Source organism: Dendropsophus ebraccatus, chromosome 4 (genome assembly GCF_027789765.1).
Source record: "Dendropsophus ebraccatus isolate aDenEbr1 chromosome 4, aDenEbr1.pat, whole genome shotgun sequence".
NCBI lineage: Eukaryota > Metazoa > Chordata > Amphibia > Anura > Hylidae > Dendropsophus > Dendropsophus ebraccatus.
Window position 1 is genome coordinate 95481437 of NC_091457.1, and position 20795 is coordinate 95502231.

The 20795-nt window shown below is 46.2% G+C and overlaps 1 protein-coding gene across 3 annotated transcripts in view; it reads left to right on the forward strand.

The window, feature by feature from the left end:
- The first annotated feature begins 654 nt into the window (after nt 1-654).
- The window catches only part of GSE1 (Gse1 coiled-coil protein), a 354039-nt gene continuing 333898 nt past the window's right edge, over nt 655-20795 (forward strand). For 2 of the 3 annotated variants that reach the window (XM_069966314.1, XM_069966315.1), the window contains exon 1: nt 658-2579. In XM_069966314.1, the coding sequence (XP_069822415.1) occupies nt 801-2579 (1779 nt within the window). In that variant the 5' untranslated portion in view covers nt 658-800. Of the gene's footprint in view, nt 2580-20795 lie in introns of all 3 variants that reach the window. The other variant, XM_069966313.1, reaches the window with a different exon arrangement.

Below are 20795 nucleotides of genomic sequence, written 5' to 3' on the forward strand. Positions count from 1 at the left end.
CACCTCATAGTGTACCGCACCGCACAGTAGCACCTCATAGTGTACAGCACCTCATAGTGTACCGCACCTCATAGTGTACCGCACCGCACAGTAAACAGCACCTCATAGTGTACAGCACCTCATAGTGTACAGCACCGCACAGTATACAGTACAGCACCTCATAGTGTACAGCACCTCATAGTGTACCGCACCGCACAGTATACAGCACCTCATAGTGTACAGCACCGCACAGTACAGCACCTCATAGTGTACAGCACCTCATAGTGTACCGCACCGCACAGTATACAGCACCTCATAGTGTACAGCACCTCATAGTGTACAGCACCGCATAGTACAGCACCGCACAGTATACAGCACCTCATAGTGTACAGCACCGCATAGTACAGCACCTCATAGTGTACAGCACCTCATAGTGTACCGCACAGTATACAGCACCTCATAGTGTACAGCACCTCATAGTGTACCGCACAGTATACAGCACCTCATAGTGTACAGCACCGCATAGTACAGCACCGCATAGTACAGCACACCGGCTGGCAGTGCCCGGCGCGGCAGGAGTTACACTCCGCTCCGGCTGTAGTTGCGGCCGCTGCAGTCGCCCCCTCCCTGCGCCCGGCCATGTGCTCTGCCAGGGGGCGGGTCCGGGGGGCTGATCTTCTGTCCGGGCTCACAACTCCGGGAGCAGCGACCGTCAGAAGCCCCAGTGGGGGCGGGTCCTCGGTGCACAGAACCCGGACAAACTTTACCCGAACTCCGCGGAGATGCCCTGGGCACAGTAGCCAGGACGGCACGGCGGGCACATGACTGACGCCCCGAGGTCCCGCAAGCAGCGGCTGATGGCAGCAGTGGAGGAGGAGGAGGAGGCGGCGGCGCCCGGAGCGGGTGAAGGGGTCCTGTACTGCTTCATCTGCGGGGGAGGGGTGCCCCGGGGGCGGGAGGTCCGGCTGCCAGTCCGGTGCCCGGCCCGGGAGGGTTGCGCCTTCTTCCCCTTCTTGCAGCAGCAGGAGCCTGCGCCCGGGGCGGAGCCGCTGAGTCCGGGGGGGAGCGCCCGGGTTTGCGCCGTGTGTCAGCGCTTTCTTGGGGCGCAGTGGGACGCGTTCGAGCGCAGCAGGACCCCGCTGGAGAAGCGCATGTACTGGCTGAAGAGGCCCTACCAGTGCGGGGGGGACGGGGCCCGGGCGCATCCCAGAGGCTGGAACCCTAACTACGACTCGGAGCTCTCCGACCTGTCCGACAACCCGCTAAGTGACCCGGAGGAGGGTGCCGAGCCAGCCCGGAGACAGTGGGCACCGGCGCCAAGGGCACCTGGACACAGCGCCCCCTGCCGGGCCTCCCCGACTGACAGAGCCGTGAAGGGGGCAGAGATTCCGAGCGAGAGACGCCCGGAGAACGGGCACCCGGTCACCTGCTACATCTGCGGGGCGCCCGGCGCGGGGAACGTCCTGCACGTCCAGAAGCAGGAGCACTGCCCTCAGGCGCCCTTCTTCCCCTTCCTGTGGCTGCACACCCCACCGCCGGGCGCTAACCCCCTCACCCCGGGGGGCAGTGCCAGGGCCTGTGACAGCTGCTTCTCCTCCCTCATGCAGCAGTGGCACAGCTTTGATATGGCCAATGTGCCAGTCTTACAGCGCCTCTATGTGGTGCCCCTCCATGCCAGCCCTGGGGAGGAGAAGAGCACCCCTTCTGGGCACACTGACTCTCACCACAAAGGATCAGGGGTGTGCTACCTGTGTGGAGAGGACTGTGCCAACCAAGGAAAAACTGTGCGTTCCAGGATCACCAACGGCAACGCCAAGTCTACCATGCACTTTCCCTTCATCACCCAGCTGCCATGCCCACCTGGGTCCAGAGGGGTGACCCACCAAGGAGAAGTGCAGAGCTGCCGGAAGTGCTATGGGGTGCTGGAAGATATCTGGGCCATTTACAGGGCATCTCAGAGCGAGGAGCTCATCAGTTCTGTCCAGAGTTTCCTTAGTAGATACCATCAGGTGTTCAGCTCTGTGGATGCCAGCTCACCTGGAGCTACCGCCAACCGGAGGGCAGGAGTTCTCCACTCTACATCCACCTCTATCTGCTATGTGTGCGGGGCAGAACTGGGTCCAGGATGTGAATATCAACTAAGTATTAACCCCCCCAATAGGTATGCTGACAAGGAGCCCTTCTTCCCCTTCCTCACTGTGTACCCTCCTGCCCCCAGGGCCCGGTCTGCTGACTCCACTGGCTTGGTGTCCACCTGCGGACTCTGCTATCATGACCTGCTAGGCCAGTGGTTCCAACACGAGATGAAGACCCAACATCCCAGCAGCCCTTGGTCACGGCAGTACCAGGTAGAGACCTTCGTGTGTTTTTTCTGCAGACGAGAGAAGCGGCGTCTGTTGGGGTTGAGGAGCATTCAGTTAGCCCGGCTGCCCATCTTCCTGCTGGCACGACGAGTGCCCCACAGCCTATTCGTGGATGATGGTAAACAGTTACTTGTTGGAGCTTGTACAGAATGTAAACCACTGGCGATGGTGGGCATTAACATAGTGGCACACAGTGGTGGATCATCAGCAACCTCTTCACCGGCCACCAGCCAAACCGTAAGTAGTCCTCACCCGTATGGTTGTATAATTATGGTAAGCTGGTGGGGCAAATAATCATCCTGGAACTCCAGGCTGTGAAGGTCGTATGTCATATATTAAGGAGCTGGCGAGGAGGAGTGACATGATCAATGGCACCATCCCAGGTACTGTCACCTCTGTAGCAGTCACATTCCTAGAGAATGGGGGGGGGGGGGGGATTGGTGCTGAAGAAACGTGGTCTCCACTTTTTTCAGCACCAGTCTTGCCCCCCCAACCCATGGCAGTCAGTCAGATCACTACTTTGCCATAGAAATGAAAGGGTGGCCACTGTAATATAGTGTAAACGCTTGTCCTGACCTAATACTTCTCACAGCTGAGGGTTTGTTACAAAGGATTGTCTAGACTGAAAACAGTAGTGATGTAAACATATGAGAAGCAGAAATCTCCTGTCCCTTGTCCCCCATACACGTCACTGAAAAGTCGGCCAGACTTGCTGATTTCGGCAGGAGCAGTTGACATAGTGTATGGAGGCCACAGAAGGATGATGTCAGAGGGGAAAGAAGGATTGAGCATGTTGGATTCACCCGCCAACCCTTTTGTTTTTTGGGTAATTATACAGCCACTAGAGCTGTCTGGCAGCGGCGTCCCTCCCCTCTCCCCATAAAGAACACATGAATGCTGGGTGGGCAGGAGAAATGGCTGTTGGTTAAACAAACATTTTGCCATCAGCTATTAAAGTGAATGGGCTCCTTACAGTGTGTAAAATGGAATCAGACTTACAGGATCGTCCACATTAGATATTATTTTAGCAATCCCTCAGCTTTGAGATGCGTCAAGTCTCCTGAGTTTTATCAAGAATGTTTTCATTTGCAGACAACAAGCAGAGATCCTAGAAATGGTGGCCAGAAAGTAATATAAAGTAGCAGAACTTCTCGTGGTACAGTGATGAGGCTTCTTATACATATGGCTTGGGTTTGCTCATCTGCTGGATTATGACACTCTCCAAACACAAAAACTTTATTATATTTGGGGTATAATTGCAAATTATTGAGTCCCTAATTTGCGTAAACATTTGCATATTTACCTATGTTTTCTGCGTAAACATGCAACTTTTTTTTTATACTTAGTGTTAAGGTGAACGCATTGATAAATCCCTCCCCCTTTTATCCCTATGGCTGGAGTTGTGGAATGTGCTGCGGACCCCCAGGTGGCTGACTCTTGTCACCTGCTGCTGGACACCCTGTGTGTGCTTGCAGTTGAGCTGCTGTTGTTGGTTTGCTGCAGCTTTTAGTGAAGTGAGTGGGGGAAGCCGGTGTAAGAACATCCCCATGATAGGGTCAGCTGGGGCATGGATCAGCATGTCTGGTGCCAATCCGTCCTGAAGCCACGCACTGCGTCAATTATTCACGTTGTCTCAGCCGCCGCTACAGAGCGTCTGACATTAGAGGGTCGAGACCCGGGAATACTGGGTTTTTCAGACTTGCAGATTGTAGCGTAGAACCAAATATGCTGCACGCATACACCATACAGCAGCTTCAGCGGCAACCGTTCTATGACTCTTTACTCCCCTCTTTATATTCTAGAAATCTTAAGTCCTCCTCCTGCTGTCATGAACAGTCTTGTGTACATCCAGAACATTAAATCTCCACCAACTAAATACTCTTTACAGCCCAGGATTTGTTACAGTGTATCAGTAAAGTCCAGGCTGTTTAGCTCAAAGAGAATTGATACAACTGTAACAAACCCTCAGCTGTAAGAAATACATGGCAGTGGTGTAACAGATCAGTCATTCTTTACGGACATGGATGGATGACAATAAAAACCATCAGGTTTGAAAACAGATCCATCAAACAGATAGTAATGTGAACAGAGCCTTGGCCTCCTATACCAAAATGTTTCCATTTATTAACAGTAAGCTAAGCAAGTACCTTGAAAATAGTAAAGAATTGGAACACAAGGGGCTCTCCATTTTGCAACTTTTTTCATCTTTAGCCGCAGCTGACACATTTCCATCTTTTTATGAATAGAGGTGAATGACATGCCGGTCTTAACCGCCCAGACTGTATTATAAAGCTGCAGAACGTTTCTTCTCTAGATATAACCTGGTCTGCGTTCACGACACAAATGTAAAAGCAGCGCAAAGGCAATTAATAAGAAGTGTGGATGGCCTGTAACCATGGTAACCGTATGACACCAGAAGCCTGTCTTGCAAAGCTCCTTTATTGTTGCTTGGTGTTCTCATGACATACAGGGGTGGGGGTGTTAAAAGGTAAGGGGCTCATTCTGTCCCCACTATCATCATGAGTGATCCTTATTTTGGCGCAGATTTACAGTTTTTTTTGTTGAGGCACCTCCTTTTACCACACGGAATTTTTATGCATCTTTGAGCTAACCCTCTAAGACCAAGAAGTGATTATTTGGGGGTGATGCAATGGGACATGAAAAGGGTGGGGGGTGGGGTTCTCCAATGTGAACAACCTTGTTGTAACCAGATTGTGATGCAACTGAAAAGTATAGTGGCTGTAATAACACACTGCAGTTTTTGCTGAATAGCAGCACAATATGGCCTATGGGGACACTGGGGTAGCTCTGTTTATATGATGTTGGTCTCGAGTACACAGCATTGCGACTTGCAGCTTGTTCTAGGAAGTTAGAGGCAGGAATCCCTCCCCCTTGTCTTCTGCCAGTGACAGTGTGATGTAACCCAACCGTGCTGAGGCTGCGACTTCACATTACAGGGAAGATGCCAGATGTGCGCAGGGTTCCCAGCTGCTTAATGTAGAAAACGGGATTTCCCTGCTGATCCATAGAACACAGAGGAGCCAGGCAGGGGCAGCGCACAATGCAATGCATTACAATTCTTATTATAGAATAGGGGATAAAAACTTAAACTTCCCCTCCTGACCATGTAGCAGCTGCTGGAAAACTGAGATGGGTTAAATCCCCCAATCTACTACACTGGAGAGTCATGAACAGGAAAAGAAAAAAACATGGTAGGATCATGCCCTGGACTGGATCTGCTCATCCCTATTCCTGATCAAGTAACTCCCACGGCACATGCAGTTCTTCAATTTTATGCAACTGATCCTTATGTAACAGAAAGTTCTTCTCAATATTCAAGATCTCTGCTTGCTTTTAGTTCATATAAATATTTACCCCCCATACGGACACAATGCTATACTCTACATCAGCAGCACATATCACTCTAGGCTTATTTACTATTCTGCATTTTTGGCTACAGTTTTTGGGGTGGTTTTTTTTTTTTTGGCAAGAAATCTATTAAAAACTAGAAAGATCTGTGAATGAGCAGTGGTTTACTATGGGGTATGAGTTTATCCATGTTATAGTCATGCTAAGATTTTCCAAGATTCTGGAAAATGTGCAGGTTTTGGAAAATTGTGGCTAAAATTGTGACATGAATATGTCAATAAGTCGGTGCAGTTGAGAGTCAGTGTAGGTAGAGAACAGAAAACAGAGTTTTATCCTGATTTTAGAGTTCCATAGCAAAACTTGTGGCACAGCACACCATTTGAATATACAGGTTTTGACCACTGCTTTTGTGTAGTTTTTTCAAAAAAATCAGAATTTTCCTGGAAAAATCCCATATGTGAAACCAACTGCAGGGTGCCCCCAGACACGGCTTTTTTTTGTGGCATAAAAAAAGTGCTGTAAAATTGGCATTGGGTTGAAGACACACGAGCGGTCGGTTGCTTGCAGGGCCAAACTAGAGCAGCCGTATGGGTTTGCTTCTAAACTCTTTGACTGGTTGGCTGCTGCACTTCAGCTACTTGCTGTCGACAGCTTGTCTGGTTGGTTGATTAGACCTGCAGTCGGACAGAGAATTGTGGCTGTATAAACCTCTGAAACTATCCTAAGGGTATGTTCTTACATATTGGAGTTTCATTTTAGTAACGCCATCTAGGACGGCTGGACGTCAATTAAATGATTAATTACCGCAATTAAATGATTCTGTAACGCAATGAAAATGCATGTGTGAACACAGCCTGAGGGTGTTCATACACAGGCAATGAGAAGCAGAGTAATAACCAGGCAGGTAGCCTGTTATTTTGTTAAATTACTTATAAGGAAGAACCCATCAAAGTCTGTCATCTACCATAGACAGAATGACAGCAAGTGTGCTTCACTTCATGTTGTGTATTGTCACATATATGTAGGGACTGTGAGGGTTAATTCACATGTCAACAGCCCCTGTGATGAATGAGCAGAGGCCTAGAGGCTATGAATCCGTCAGGGTTCACATGATGCAGGTTTTTTTTTTTTTTTTACAACTTTGAGGCTATGTTCACACACAGTATTTTTGCTATGTATTATGGTAAGTATTTTCCAACCAAAACCAGGAGTGGATTGAAAGGACATTACAGAATAGCACTATACTGTACAGTACATTATACACAAGAAACAAAACCAGCAACTATAGTACAGTATTCACTAACTCCTCACTCATACCAACATTGTAAATCCAGCAGTCTTATACAGTACTGTACTATATGTGAAGCTTTACCAGTGCTAAACTCACCACGTTCATACCACCATCCACGCTTGCAAAAACGTTCAGATACCTCAAACTTCGAGACTGGGGGCCCGAAAAGTGTTTGAGAACCAAAGGAAACTTTCAATGAAAAGCAATTTGAGAACGGAGGTACCACTGAATGGGGTGTCCGGTGCTCCGTCATTCTCTATGGGCATCGGACTCTCCTGTGAACGCGCGCGCCGGGCTTCGGGAGCTGAGATCTGCGTGACCCGACTGCATCAGGAAGCGGGACCCGGCGCGATTAGATGAGTATAGGGCGCTCTAACGGGGGGTCGGGAGCCAGTCACCCTGGCACGGGGGGTTACAGGTATCCTTTAAATGATGGCCATTCGCTAAATTTCAACAGTGTTTGAACATAGCCTTTTTGTGTTTTCAATCCACTTGGTTTTGGTTAAAAAATACTGACCAAATACTGAGCAAAAATACTGTGTGGGAACATAGCCTTAAAGCGAACGTACCATCAGGTACACTGCTTTTTTTTTTTACCTTAGCCACTCAGCGTGGTCTATTCATGAGCACCAGCCCAGCTTTGGAGCACTGGGGGCTGGCCCGCCGCCCCCCAATGTGACAAAACCGTTTCCCCTCTGTGACACGGATCTATTAAAATCAATAGAGCCAGGCTGGTTGTTAGGAAAAGACCAGCGCCTAGTGTGGGAACCAGGCGGCCTTTCAAAAAAAGGACCGTGCCACCGGATGCCAGCGCTGAACGTCTAAGCTACAAAAAAAAAACAACTATGTACTAATGGTACATTCACTTTAAATTTTAAAGGCTGCTTACAATGTGGTTATTAAATGTGCATTTTTAACATATTAAATGTTTCAAAATTGTGGTTGACCTACTGCCAACTATTTGGTTATCAAACATCCCCTCTAGTGGCAAGAGTGTGATAGACGTCACAAACCTGAACTACTAAAGTCACAGATCATACATACAAGGTTGTTGTTTTCCACTTCGGCATGAGGCAGGAATATTATAGCTTTGCTGTACACCAACCGCAACATTTGTGGGATAAATATTTCTGGTGTGTGTTGTTATCCTCTAAATGCCAAAATGTACTGCAGGGCACAGCCGAGCAGAACATGTTGTCATCCCATCTGCAGCCGGGTGGTATTTTGTTCTCACTCCAAACTGGGAAGGAATCCAACCCAGCTGTCACTTTGACCTCATCCTTAGAATAGAGAAAGGCATGTGCAAGGGGGAAGCTGCTGGATTCTGACCCATTACAGGAGATCAAGGTGATGTCTGGCTGTCACCCACTGAAGGTTGTGTTGGGGGTGTTTCGTCGGTAAGATGGCACTAGTGGAATTTTAAAGGAGATAATTGGCAGACTGGTCTAACAATTCATGATCCCAGGGGCACAAACTGATAAAAAGTGTCCCCTTACCTCATCAGACCTAGGTCCCAAGTATTGTTATCAGTCTACTGATTTGGTATGAGGCTTGCTGCTCTGGGTTTCAGTACTGATTACTACACAGGAAGTCTGTGGTGCACAGGAAAATATCTTCCCCTCCCCCAACTCCCAGTGTTATCTGGATGAGCCATAGCTCAGGTAACTTTCTGTTATGATAACCTGTTTTAGGCAATGACTATTAGGAATGCATTGAGCTGAATATATTATTATCCTTATAATTGTTTTACACAATCCTCAACAATAATGTATGTTTGACTAGTAGTCAGCTATACTTAGCCTGAATGCACATTAGGTGGGTAATACTGGGTTCTGTCTGTATCCTGGTAGTGGTCTACAGGTCTCAGCTACAGTCACTAGTAATGTTATTGCTGCACCACCAGTCCTCCCAGTGCAGTGCTGGAGAAGGGAGGATGGTTTGGTAGTTGATAATTTTTCTTGGTTTTCTATGGCTGGGCAATAGCAACAGTAATATCCCTGACAGAATTTACTTATAACCATTGTACAAACATAGCTATTTGCCTACATTGTAGGATTAGGAACCCCATATAATACGTTATGCCCTGCTCAGTGTAAGGGTATGTTCACACTACACTACGAAATTAAGCGCAGAATTTCAAACGGAGTTCACTTGAAGTTCTGCCTGTCCCATTGATTTGAAATTATAATTCTTTGGGTGGATCATGGATTTCACTGCACTTGAGAAATAACATTGAGTCAATGGGACAGGCAGAACTTTAAAGTGACTGTACCACCAGGCCCAGGCTGAAGCACTGGAGGCGGGCCGACTCACCCTTCGTGGGAAGAAACTCCAGCCGCTCCATGACGTGACTCCATTAGAATCAATGGAACCCTATCATAGAGGAGCTAGGGTTTCCTCCCACTAAGGGTGGGTCGGCCCTCCTCCAGTGCTTCAGCCTGGGCCTGGTGGTACAGTCACTTTAAGCGGAGTCTCCGCTTAATTCTGTAGTGTGAACACATTGGCTCAGACTTTGTTTTTTTCTCACAGTGACCAATTACAGCTCAGCTTTCCTTTTACCTGAGCTAATTTAGATATAAAAGAGTAAGCTGTGATTGGTTGCTGTGGGGAAAACCAGACAGGAAGATCGATAAATCTTGGCCAATCAGTTATGCAATGATTTTTGCTGTTTAAGCCACACCGCCAGTGAGTGGGGAAAGTGCTGCTCATTGCATTGGAGAGTAAAGAAATGCATTTCTCTCCATTTCTCTGTTAGATCCATTCCTGGTTATGGAAAAAAGAGTGACCAAAATTCTATGTGTGAACCCAGCCTTAAAATAAAGACTATAACTGATCAGTTAAGGCAGTGCTTCTCAATTCCAGTCCTCAGGCCTCACCAACAGGTCATGTTTTGAGGATTTCCTTAGTATTTCACAGGTGATATAATTATACTTAGTGCATCGGGTATTAGCACAGGTGTCCTTTGTATGGGCTATCCTCAAAACATGACCTGTTGGTGAGGCCTGAGGAATGGAATTGAGAAGCACTGAGTTAAGGTTTTCATTAGGGATGGTCCAAAACTGCCGAGGTTCGGGTTCGCATGAACCCGAACACTCGGCATCAGATTCCTGCTGTCTGCCCGCTCCGTGCAGCGAGTGGATACAGAACCCGAACCAAACTCTGCTCGGACCATCCCTAGTTTTTATGGTTCTCAGTTACCTTGTAACTTTTCCTATGTGAAGAGATATGAACTGGGCATTTTTTCTGTGTTTTGACTAAAATACTGACCAAAATGAGTGCTGCAGTTACATCTGCATAGCTACTACACAATATCTGGAGCCTTCTGCTTTCAGGATTTGCCATTGATATGTTTTTACCCCATTAAAGAAGAATTCCGGCAAAAATTTGTATTATTGTATTGCATTGTATTACGGGAAAGCTTATAAAGTGCTTTTTTCTCTGCACTTACTACTGCATCAAGGCTTCACTTCCTTGATAAAATGGTGATGTCACGACCCGACTCCCAGAGCTGTGCGGGCTGTGGCTCAGTGTCCCTCAGTGTCCCCCTGCCATCATTCAATACTTTAATTAAAAATTTTTACCGGACTTCTCCTTTAAAGTGTCCCTGTCATTTAACAGAACCTCACTGAACATTAGAACAAGCCAGGAGAAACACATGGCTGTCCGTTTCTCTCCCTGGCTCACTGTGATCTGTCTAGTTGCACTTTAAGGATAGGCCATCCTTATTAAGTCCCTTTTACATGGGCCGATTATCATGTGTTGCTAGAAATGGACATTCGGACAATAATTGGCCTGTGTAAAAGTGTCAGCCGAAGAGCGGGAATACGCCAGCTCGTTGGCTGATCGCATGTTTTGTGCTGGTGCTGAATTTTATCGCTATTGGCCGTCCATCTCACAGGGGATGTGTGGCCATACGAACAATAGTGCAATCTTTCATGTGGCCCGGCCACACGATAAATTGTGCCTCACAAAGCCTCTGCAAACGAGTGTGCCTTGCATGGCTCCATATTGGGTCATGTAAAAGGCCTTTAAGATTGGTGGGTGTCCACTCTGGCTGATCAGCCATTTGAAGCTTCCGCAGCCCCTTTGATGTTATTGTGAGGTACAACAGCGTCGCTCAAGTGAGCAGGACATCCCAGCAGTACCTTGCATTACAGCTGCTAATAGTGGGGAAATTGCAAGCACTAGCCAACGTGCACAAGCCCTGATCGTTGGTTCTTGAAGTAGGGCTGCCACTGATCGAATATTGATTGTTTTGTTTTAAAGGCTGGGTTACCACTTTGATTACTTGGGTTGTTCTTGCTTTCCCGGGAAGGGTTAAACTGTTAATTTAAATACTCCTTTCCAGGTCTTGGGGGGTCCACATAGGTGGGATTTTACAGCATGGCTTTTCCCTTTACATCCTGTGCAGAGGTGATTGTGAAATATGACTGGGGAAGGGGACAAGGAAACAAACGGGTCCTTGAGGCAGGATTTCAGGGGAACAGATCCATCCATTCATGGGTTCAGAGTCTCGGTGTCTTGCTGTGGGTGATGTCATTGTCCTGAGATTCTTACCCTGCTTTCCTGAACAGAGAGTCTTTGTGGTGAATTATATGGCCAGTATTAGCCCCAAGATAGCGCCTAGTAGTGTCCCCCCTTAGTATTGGGTGTGTGTGTGTGTGTGTGTGGGGGGGGGGGGGGTCGGGAGCTCAGTGCTGTACAGCTGAGGGATATATGACACATTCTAACAAGATAGGGGAAGAGATACGTGCTGATGAATTTAGCACAGAGGATACGCTTTAACAAACCCTTACTTTTCAGAGGTATTAGGTCTGTATATATGGGGGAAATCGGACTACATGATAATAATAATTTTTATTTATATAGAGCCAACAGATTTCGCAGCACTCTACCTGTTTACAGCTAAGCAAAAAGTGACAGCTCTGAGGGCAAGTTTGAAGTATCTAGAGTAGTTCCAAAAGGTTTTGCCATTCAGCATGTCTTCAAGTCTTCCAAATTCTTCAGTGATACAGGCATGTGATATAGCCATTCGGGATTCTGGGAAATTTGTGAATGTAATATGTATAATAGCGGCTGTATTTCCCAGAATTGGTTGAATATTATCTTTCGTGTGCTGATAGATCAGTCTTTCTTAAGAATCCCCTTTATGCTCCAGCTTGAGAGCACAAGCCATTGTCCTGACTTTCCTGTTCCGCTGCAATCTGCTTCCTTCTTTGGCTGCATGCGGCTTCCTCAGAAGTGAGGTCTGCTCTGAGGGGAGTCTTCCCACTGCATTCCTCTCGGTGCTGACTGCAGCCCTCACTTACTGGGTTAATTCCACCGTTTCTGGAACTCCATGACTCTAGGGTCCTTTTAGACACACAGATAGCCCAAATATAAAAGGTCTCTGAATAAATTAGTAACTTTGATAACTGTAATATGTCTTGTTACCTGCCACTACATAGATGCTTAATGTTAAAGGGGTTATCCAGCGCTACAAAAACATGGCCACTTTCCTTCTACTGTTGTCTTCAGATTGGGTGGGGTTTTGAAACTCAGTTCCATTGAAGTAAATGGAGCTTAATTGCTAAACGCACCTGAACTGGAGACAACAGTAGGGGGAAAAGTGGCCATGTTTTTGTAGCGCTGGATAACCCCCTTAATGTCTAAAGGCTTATTCCCACGTCCCGTATTTTACGGATGCTACAGACAAGGAAGGCCTGTAGTGGAGTGTTTCCATGCCCAGAATGATGTATCAATGTCACGCCAAGAGCAGGGAAACTGTTTAAATCACCACAAATCTCATAGGCCAGCAGTGGCAATGAAGACTAGGCGCTCTATCCTGGGCCTGCAGACATGTTTCACTACTGCAAACCATTTGCAGAGCAGCAGCCAGAACAACCCACGCCCAAGCCCCCTGTGGTTCATGCGAATGCTGCCTCTCCTCGGAATACTCCTCATGAATTCATGTTTCTGATAAAAATCTGAATTGTGAATGGTTGAACAGGTTGTTTAATCAAATGTATTTGATAATACACCCAGCACTACTATAGGGCAAACATGGGACATGTACACATTACACCTACAGGAGTTTTTTGGTCATCGCATTCTTTATTCGTAGAAATTAAAGGGTACCTGTTACAATAATTCTCTGTGCAGATCGGTTTGCAGTCACGGCTGTGTTGGAAGATTGCATTGCTGTAGATATGCGCCCATGCGCGCTGAGTTCTGTGCACAAGCCCTATAAATTATTATAGGGCTTGTGCACAGAACTCACCCGGTGTGAGACGAATCCACAGCAAAGCAATCTTCTGCCCGATGAGATTCATTACTTTACAGAATATGTTTCCATTGGTCTGGAGTTGAGTGGAGGCATGCTGTACACCACTCCATCCACTGCTTGGTATTGGGGTTGGGATCCATGCAGCAGCTCGACCATAAACACAAATACCATGAGGCATCAGGCACACAGTTTTTGTGCTGAATTTATTTCCAGAAGGAGTTCAAAACTCTGCAGTCAGCACAGCACTGGTGACTTTTATGTACTATGGGGGAATTTACTAAAATTATTGTAAATGGGAAGTGATCTATGTTATGCCTTTTGCCTTAAGAGCGTTTGTTCCCACGCCAAATTTATCATAAATAAATGTGGCCACTATCAGTAACTGTGTCATTTAACCTGTTAAAATGCTGCATCTTCACATTTGTACCATTTTAAGGAACGATCTGACATGAGTATGCAAGTGAGTCCCATTTGTTAAATTAGCAGTGGCCCTGAAAATGAACGTACATATAGAACTATTCTGAGAACAGACACGAGTGGTGTAAACTTAAGAAAAGTTGCAAATTTTTGCACCAAAATTTGTGACTTTTGTACATCAAAAGACATACATAAAGTGATGATAAATCCCCCCCACGGGACTCGGTCCTTAACAACCCCATTTTGTTATTCTACATAGTCTCCACTTGCTGTGGTTCCAAAATGCATCTACCTTTCAGTAATACCCCTCACTGCTGATTATGCAAGATCTAAGGGGTAGGAATTTTGTAAACTAACTTTTGTAAACTAACTGTTGGGCTGTAAACATGACCTATTGTCTTCTTTATCCACTAATGTCCCCTTTTACTGTATTGCAATACAGATCACTTTCAAATAGCTTCCTCCTTATCATTACAGACAGCACAGTAAGTCTCAGCTTTAGTTCCACTGAAATGGAAAATTAGGGCCCCCTCCCCATGCTATTTTAGCTAAAACTTAAATTAAAGAATAGGTCATTTTCTTTTAAAATATTATTTTTAAGTGTTTAATAGACTAATAGATTTCTTGACAGCACGAAAAATCTAGCGGCCGGCCTGCACAAACTATCGGCATATCGTTCATGCAGCCATGGAAACTGACAGCACGGATATACGTATATCTGTGATGTCAGTTTCCATAGAACACAGCACTACATACTTACCACTGCTGCTTGTATCCCGTTCCTCTAGCTCTCCCATCCAGCCGCTCTGTTTTCAGGCCCCGCCTCCTCCGTAATGATTGACAGCTGGAGGATGCAGAGCCAGAGAACAGGATGCTGGATTGCAGCAGTGGTAAGTATGTACTGCTCTGTGATATGGAAACTGACAACATGGATGTATGTATGTCTGTGCTGTTAGATTCCCCTTAATGTCATCAGCCTCACGTCCCCTGTTTATACAGGAAGATGTTTGAGCAGTGACAATAAATTTTAAAGGCTGCTCTCAACAGACAATCAGCCGAGGATCCGGTATTTTGCCTGTACTTGGCTGATCGGTGACACTTTTACAAGGGGCAATTATCATCCAAAGGAGCATTTCTTATCGACCCACGTCCAAAAGGCGCTTAAAGGAGTTATCCAGTCCTAGAAAACCATAGCCACTCTCAGCACAACTCTTATCTTCAGGTGTGGTTTGCAATTAAAGGGGAACTCCAGGTAGAGGTAAAAAAAAATGTAAACCTGCTGCAGAAGCAAATAGCATTACTTACCTGTCTAACCCAATTTTGAAACTACCAAAAATCCTTTTTTTTCCCCGGGGTTTTCTGTATTTTGTGGCTGTACTTCCTGGTTGAGCAGTTGTACACAGTACTACAGGTTCCAGAATGTATTGTTTTCTCTCAGCTGTTCATCACAGTCCTCCACCCTGCCTATCCCTTGCCCAACGCTGTTGCTGAACATCTAGGCTGTGTTTCATTGAAGTTACTGAACATTGCAGTTTCATTGTGTTACTGAATTAATTGCAGTACTGCATTATTTCATTGTGGTCCCACCCACACAGCACGCTGTATTCTCAACCTGTAACACTACACAGCACGCTGTATACTCTACCTGTAACACCACACAGCACACTGTATTTTCAACCTGTAACACTACACAGCACGCTGTATTCTCTACCTGTAACACCACACAGCACGCTGTATTTTCTACCTGTAACACCACACAGCACACTGTATTCTCAACCTGTAACACCACACAGCACGCTGTATTTTCTACCTGTAACACCACATAGCACGCTGTATTCCCTACCTGTAACACCACACAGCACACTGTATTCTCTACCTGTAACACTACACAGCACGCTGTATTCTCTACCTGTAACACCACACAGCACGCTGTATTATCTACCTGTAACACCACACAGCACACTGTATTCTCTACCTGTAACACTACACAGCACGCTGTATTCTCTACCTGTAACACCACACAGCACGCTGTATTTTCTACCTGTAACATCACACAGCACGCTGTATTTTCTACCTGTAACACCACACAGCACGCTGTATTCTCTACCTGTAACACCACACAGCACATTGTATTTTCTACCTGTGACACCACACAGCAAGCTGTATTCTCTACCTGTAACACCACACAGCAAGCTGTATTCTCTACCTGTAACACCACACAGTACGCTGTATTTTCTACCTGTAACACCACACAGCAAGCTGTATTCTCTACCTGTAACACCACACAGCACATTGTATTCTCTAGCTGTAACACCACACAGCACACTGTATTCTCTAGCTGTAACACCACACCTCACACTGTATTCTCTACCTGTAACACCAAACAGCATGCTGTATACTCTACCTGTAACACCACACAGCACGCTGTATTCTCTACCTGTAATACCACACAGCACAACTTTGTTAGAAGTGATGCAGTGACTATTTTTCTTTTGCTTTGGAGCCCCGTTTGCTTTAGGGTTCGCCTAGACACATGTCCTTTGGTTTATTTTCGCGGTGAACTGCTTTACTGTAGAATGTGTTGGTTTATCCTTGTTTACCTTCATTGCCGACATTCACTTCACACATCAATGGCATGTGGGGCTGCACAGTTTCTCCATCATCTGCAGTGATGCCCACTAAACCAGCTCACTACATGCTTCTTCCTTCATGAGCTATGCACTGCCAATGTTAAAAGTAGTTAGTGGTCATAGTAATGTTACTCAGCTGTGTAAAATGATAAAACTTTATCGACATAGTGAACCTTCCCTTTAAGAAGTGCACTTTATTAGATGTACATTTATGCAGTAGGCTTAGGTTTGGATATTTCAAGAATGATCTGTAAGGGTCTTTTGTCCCTCTACTGCCCTTTGGGGGAATCTGCAGTGTTCTCCCGTCAGGGCACACACTTGTCTGTCACCACTGACGTCCCATTAGTATTTTAAACATCTAGATATGCTTCATAATAATAATAATAATAATAATAATAATAATAATAATAATAATGCTTTTATTTGTATAGCGCACACAGATTCCGCAGCACTTCACATAGTTTTGCCAATGATTGCTCCCTGTCCCCATTAGGGCTCACAATCTAAATTCACCTATCTGTATGTTTTGGGTGTGGGAGGAAACCGGAGTACCCGGAGGAAACCCATGCAAACACAGAGAGAACCTACAAACTCTTTGCAGATGTTGCCCTTGGTGGGATTTGAACCAGGACCCCAGCGCTGCAAGCCACCGCTGCCCAACATTGATAAAGCAGCTGTTACTGACCCTGAAAGCTGACAGTCTGGGAATGCCCAGTATACTAGAGATAGGCGGCTTTCCTAGAGGAGTTGGCAGATTTGATCTTTTAGCCAATAGACCCAGGTGGTGACTCAAGTGATGGGCTGAAGGTTTGGTCCAGTTCATACTTTGCCAAGTCTAGTAGAGATTAACAATATGCAGTTTACCTCAATTGATAATATGGTTACAGATGTAATTTGCCCCATTGTGTACATATCAGGGTGTTGTTGTGTCTAAGGCTGCACTTTTAACCTTGATTTGTACAATTGCGGTAAAATAACACAACTTTGCCACTATTCTGTGTGAACACGGCTTTAGGCCCCATTTACACGTTCTGTGTTCTGCACGGAACACAGATGTGGAATGCATGTAACGGACTTCTCCCCCGCCTGGGCAGCAGGGGGACTATATTCATATGCGCCGCGCTGTAATGAATCAGCCGTGCAGCGCTGTCATTGCAGCGCGGCGCATATGAAAACAAGTTTTCAGCTAAATCTGCGGCAATACTCTGCAGTGTCATTCCCTATGGCTCTACATTCTCGTAGAGGATTTTCATTCTGCTGCAAGAAAATAGCCCTTGCCCACTTAACCCACTGCTGTTGGGATAATACATTAACTGTCCGTGCTCCCATCTGCTTCTCTGGCTTCCGGCCTCCTGACGTCCCGCTCAGCTAATCAGTGGCTGCGGAGGGACAGAGCACTGATTGGTTGAGCGGGACATCAGGGAGTAGAGAAGCAAGCGGGGGCACAGGCAGGTAATGTATTAGCGCGGCAGCAGTGGATTAAGTAGGGAGTGGCTAATAGTACAGCGTATCGCAGCAGATTACTCTGTGGATCTTGCAGCATGAAATCCGCTGCGATGCAGTAAGTTTTTGGGCAGCCTAAAAGGGTGTTCCACTCAGGTAAAATACACATCAAATTATCCTTCCGCCATACATGTCATTACCTTTTCTCTCTCCTTACCCCAGATCTCAGCCAGCTTCTTTCTGCTGAAGACACAGAAAACTGTGTGAACTGCTCACTTCATCATCCCCTCTCCCTTCTGACACGGCTCACGTAAACAGTTTCCCTGGACGGCTGTCTTTGCACTGTGTAATGAAGATTTAGGATCCTATTACACCGGCCGATGACGGCCCAATCAGTAATGTAAATAAGTGCAGATCGGCTTTTGTTTACTAACCCTATTACATGTCTCGATGATCGTTTAGCAAGGGCTGCATGGACACCGTTAGCGATGTCCGTGCAGCCCTTGCCCTAAACTGTAATACATTACATTACCTGTCTGAGCTGACAGGCCGCGCAGCCAAACACTGGCCGGGACCGAGAGTGAAAGCGAAGGGCAGGAGAAGACCAGGAGTGTGGAAAGGTAATGTATTACAGTTTATTCATTTTAGCTGTCAGCCGTGCATCGCTATTACAGGTAGCGATGCACGGTCGGTGGGTGATTATTTTAGGTCTGTGTTACACATTATTTTCAATAATAGAGACAATGATCAGCTGATGACAACAAGTGATAATCGACTGATTTGGCCGATTATCCCTCTGTGTAGAAGGGCCCTAAATCTTAGGTGAAGTTACTTGTGACCTTACTGTGATTAACCCTCCTGGCCTCACAGAGTCCAGAAACAGTCGGCCTGGGGCACTCCTTACATAAGCTGTTTTAGGGAGGGGGAGACTGAGCGAACAGCTCACACACAGTGTTTTGTGTCTTCAGCAAAAGCAACAGGCTCAGAACTAGGGAAAGGAGATAGAAAAGGTAATGGCAAAGATAGAATAAATTGTTAGTCTCCAAGAAGGGGGAGGGGGATGATTTAACATGTATTTTACCTGAGTGGAATACCCCTTTAATTGAGTAATAAAACTTACTGTAACTTACTGTATGTGTTTAAATTCTTCACCGCTTTCTGTATTTTTACGCTCTGTCAGTGATTAGGAGTGTTCTTGTTAGATTCAAAGACTGAAAATGTGTCCTGATCTAATGGCACAGGTGATGGTTCGTTACACTTGTACCCAGTCTGGTTCCTATTGAAACCTGTGGGATGCAGATCCGATGCTAAATCCACATGAAGAATATGTGTGAACATGGTCTCAGGTAACAGATGGGTAGCCTGGCTGTTCAGCACTTTTCTGGGAGCAGTGCAGCTTGGCCATATTAGGAGACTGCAGGGACACATGAGATTAGTGGTTTGTGAACACCTGCCATACATTTACAGGGATTTCCGGATTCAGATGCTGGGACGCCAGCTTAGAAAGCTTGGACGCGACGAGGCTGCTACCTTCCCAAACAGGCACATATCCAGGTCTGTGCTTAATACCTCAGTGTGAAAAGTTTTCCTATGCTAGGCGCCACGACACACATTAGTATTCCTCATACCATAGGAAATGAGAAGGTGTAAGAAGCAGTGTCTGGATAAGAACAATGAATTACATCTGACAGAGAAGATGGGAGAAGTAGCACTGGGCACTGTCCTTACATAATAAAATATGCACTGGTAGTTACTCCCAGCATACAGAATAAGAGGTACTGTGCACTATACATAATAATAACTACTAATAATTACACCTATGGTATAGAATAAGAAATATGCCTCAGATAGGAACAGTGAACCAGCACAGCAAATAATAGGTGCCTTGAATACGGAGGTTGATACACTGTATACTGGGAGGTTAGTGATATACAAAGGTGCCGCTACTTCGGGGTGCATGGAATGAAGGTAGGCAAACAGTCAATGTGGTAGTAGGAGAAATAACTCCCGCACTCACCGGTTCCAGTGAAAGCATGCAGTCCTTTATTGTGGGGAGGGGATGGACTAGGGTGCTCAGTGTGCCTCTGGCCAGAAGATAGGCTGGAATAGCCTGAAACGGTTGTCGCCGCCAGAGGCACGCTGAGCACCCTAGTCCATCCCCTCCCCGGTAAGTGTATGTATACACAATAAAGGACTGCATGCTTTCACTGGAACCGGTGTGTGCGGGAATTATTTCTCCTACTACCACATAGAATAAGGAATACTGTGCACTGATTATTAATAAAGAATGAGCCCAATATTGAAAATTACACCCAGCATACAGGTCAGGGGAAGTGGTACTGTGCATTGTCCATAGTTACAGAATAAGGCTGGAAACAGTATGGCCATTTCTTTGCATTCATATTAACACTGCAAGTCCTGGCCTTACTGTGGGTCTTATGGTATAGCCTGACATTAGAAACATGGTTTGGCCAGGACTTGAAACAGTGCATATGAATGCAAAAAATGTGCAGTGTCCATGTATTCAGAATAGGAGGAGATTCTTAGAATTATACCCTGCATACAGGACTCAAGAAGTGGTACTGTGCAGTGGCCATTTATACATAAGGGTAGATTTGAGAACTACACCCAGCAGACAGGACTAGAGAAGTGGTGCTGTGCAGATAAAGGAGTCTTCAGGATTCGGCTTCCTTGGATTTGCACCTTTCTCTGCAGGTATTTGCTTTGCAGCCATCTCTACCATGTAATTCTTTGTTGTAAGGATTTCCTCTGGGACCTAATTACTGGATTTTTGCTGTGCCTGGCTGAACACCTCTCCGTCCCCTGGTACCAGCGATCATTGGGACTGGCAGCTCTCCAAACACCCGGTTTCTGCCGCCCCAGGCCGCCTTGTAGATGGCTTGTGGCTGAGCCAGGGAGGATAATTTCAGTAACAGCAGATGGAGGCAGAGGTGTGGAGAAGACCCCACAACCCCAGACCTCCCTTTGGGGAGCGGGCTCAGAGTCGTGGCATATTATGTCTATTGCATTGTCACTTA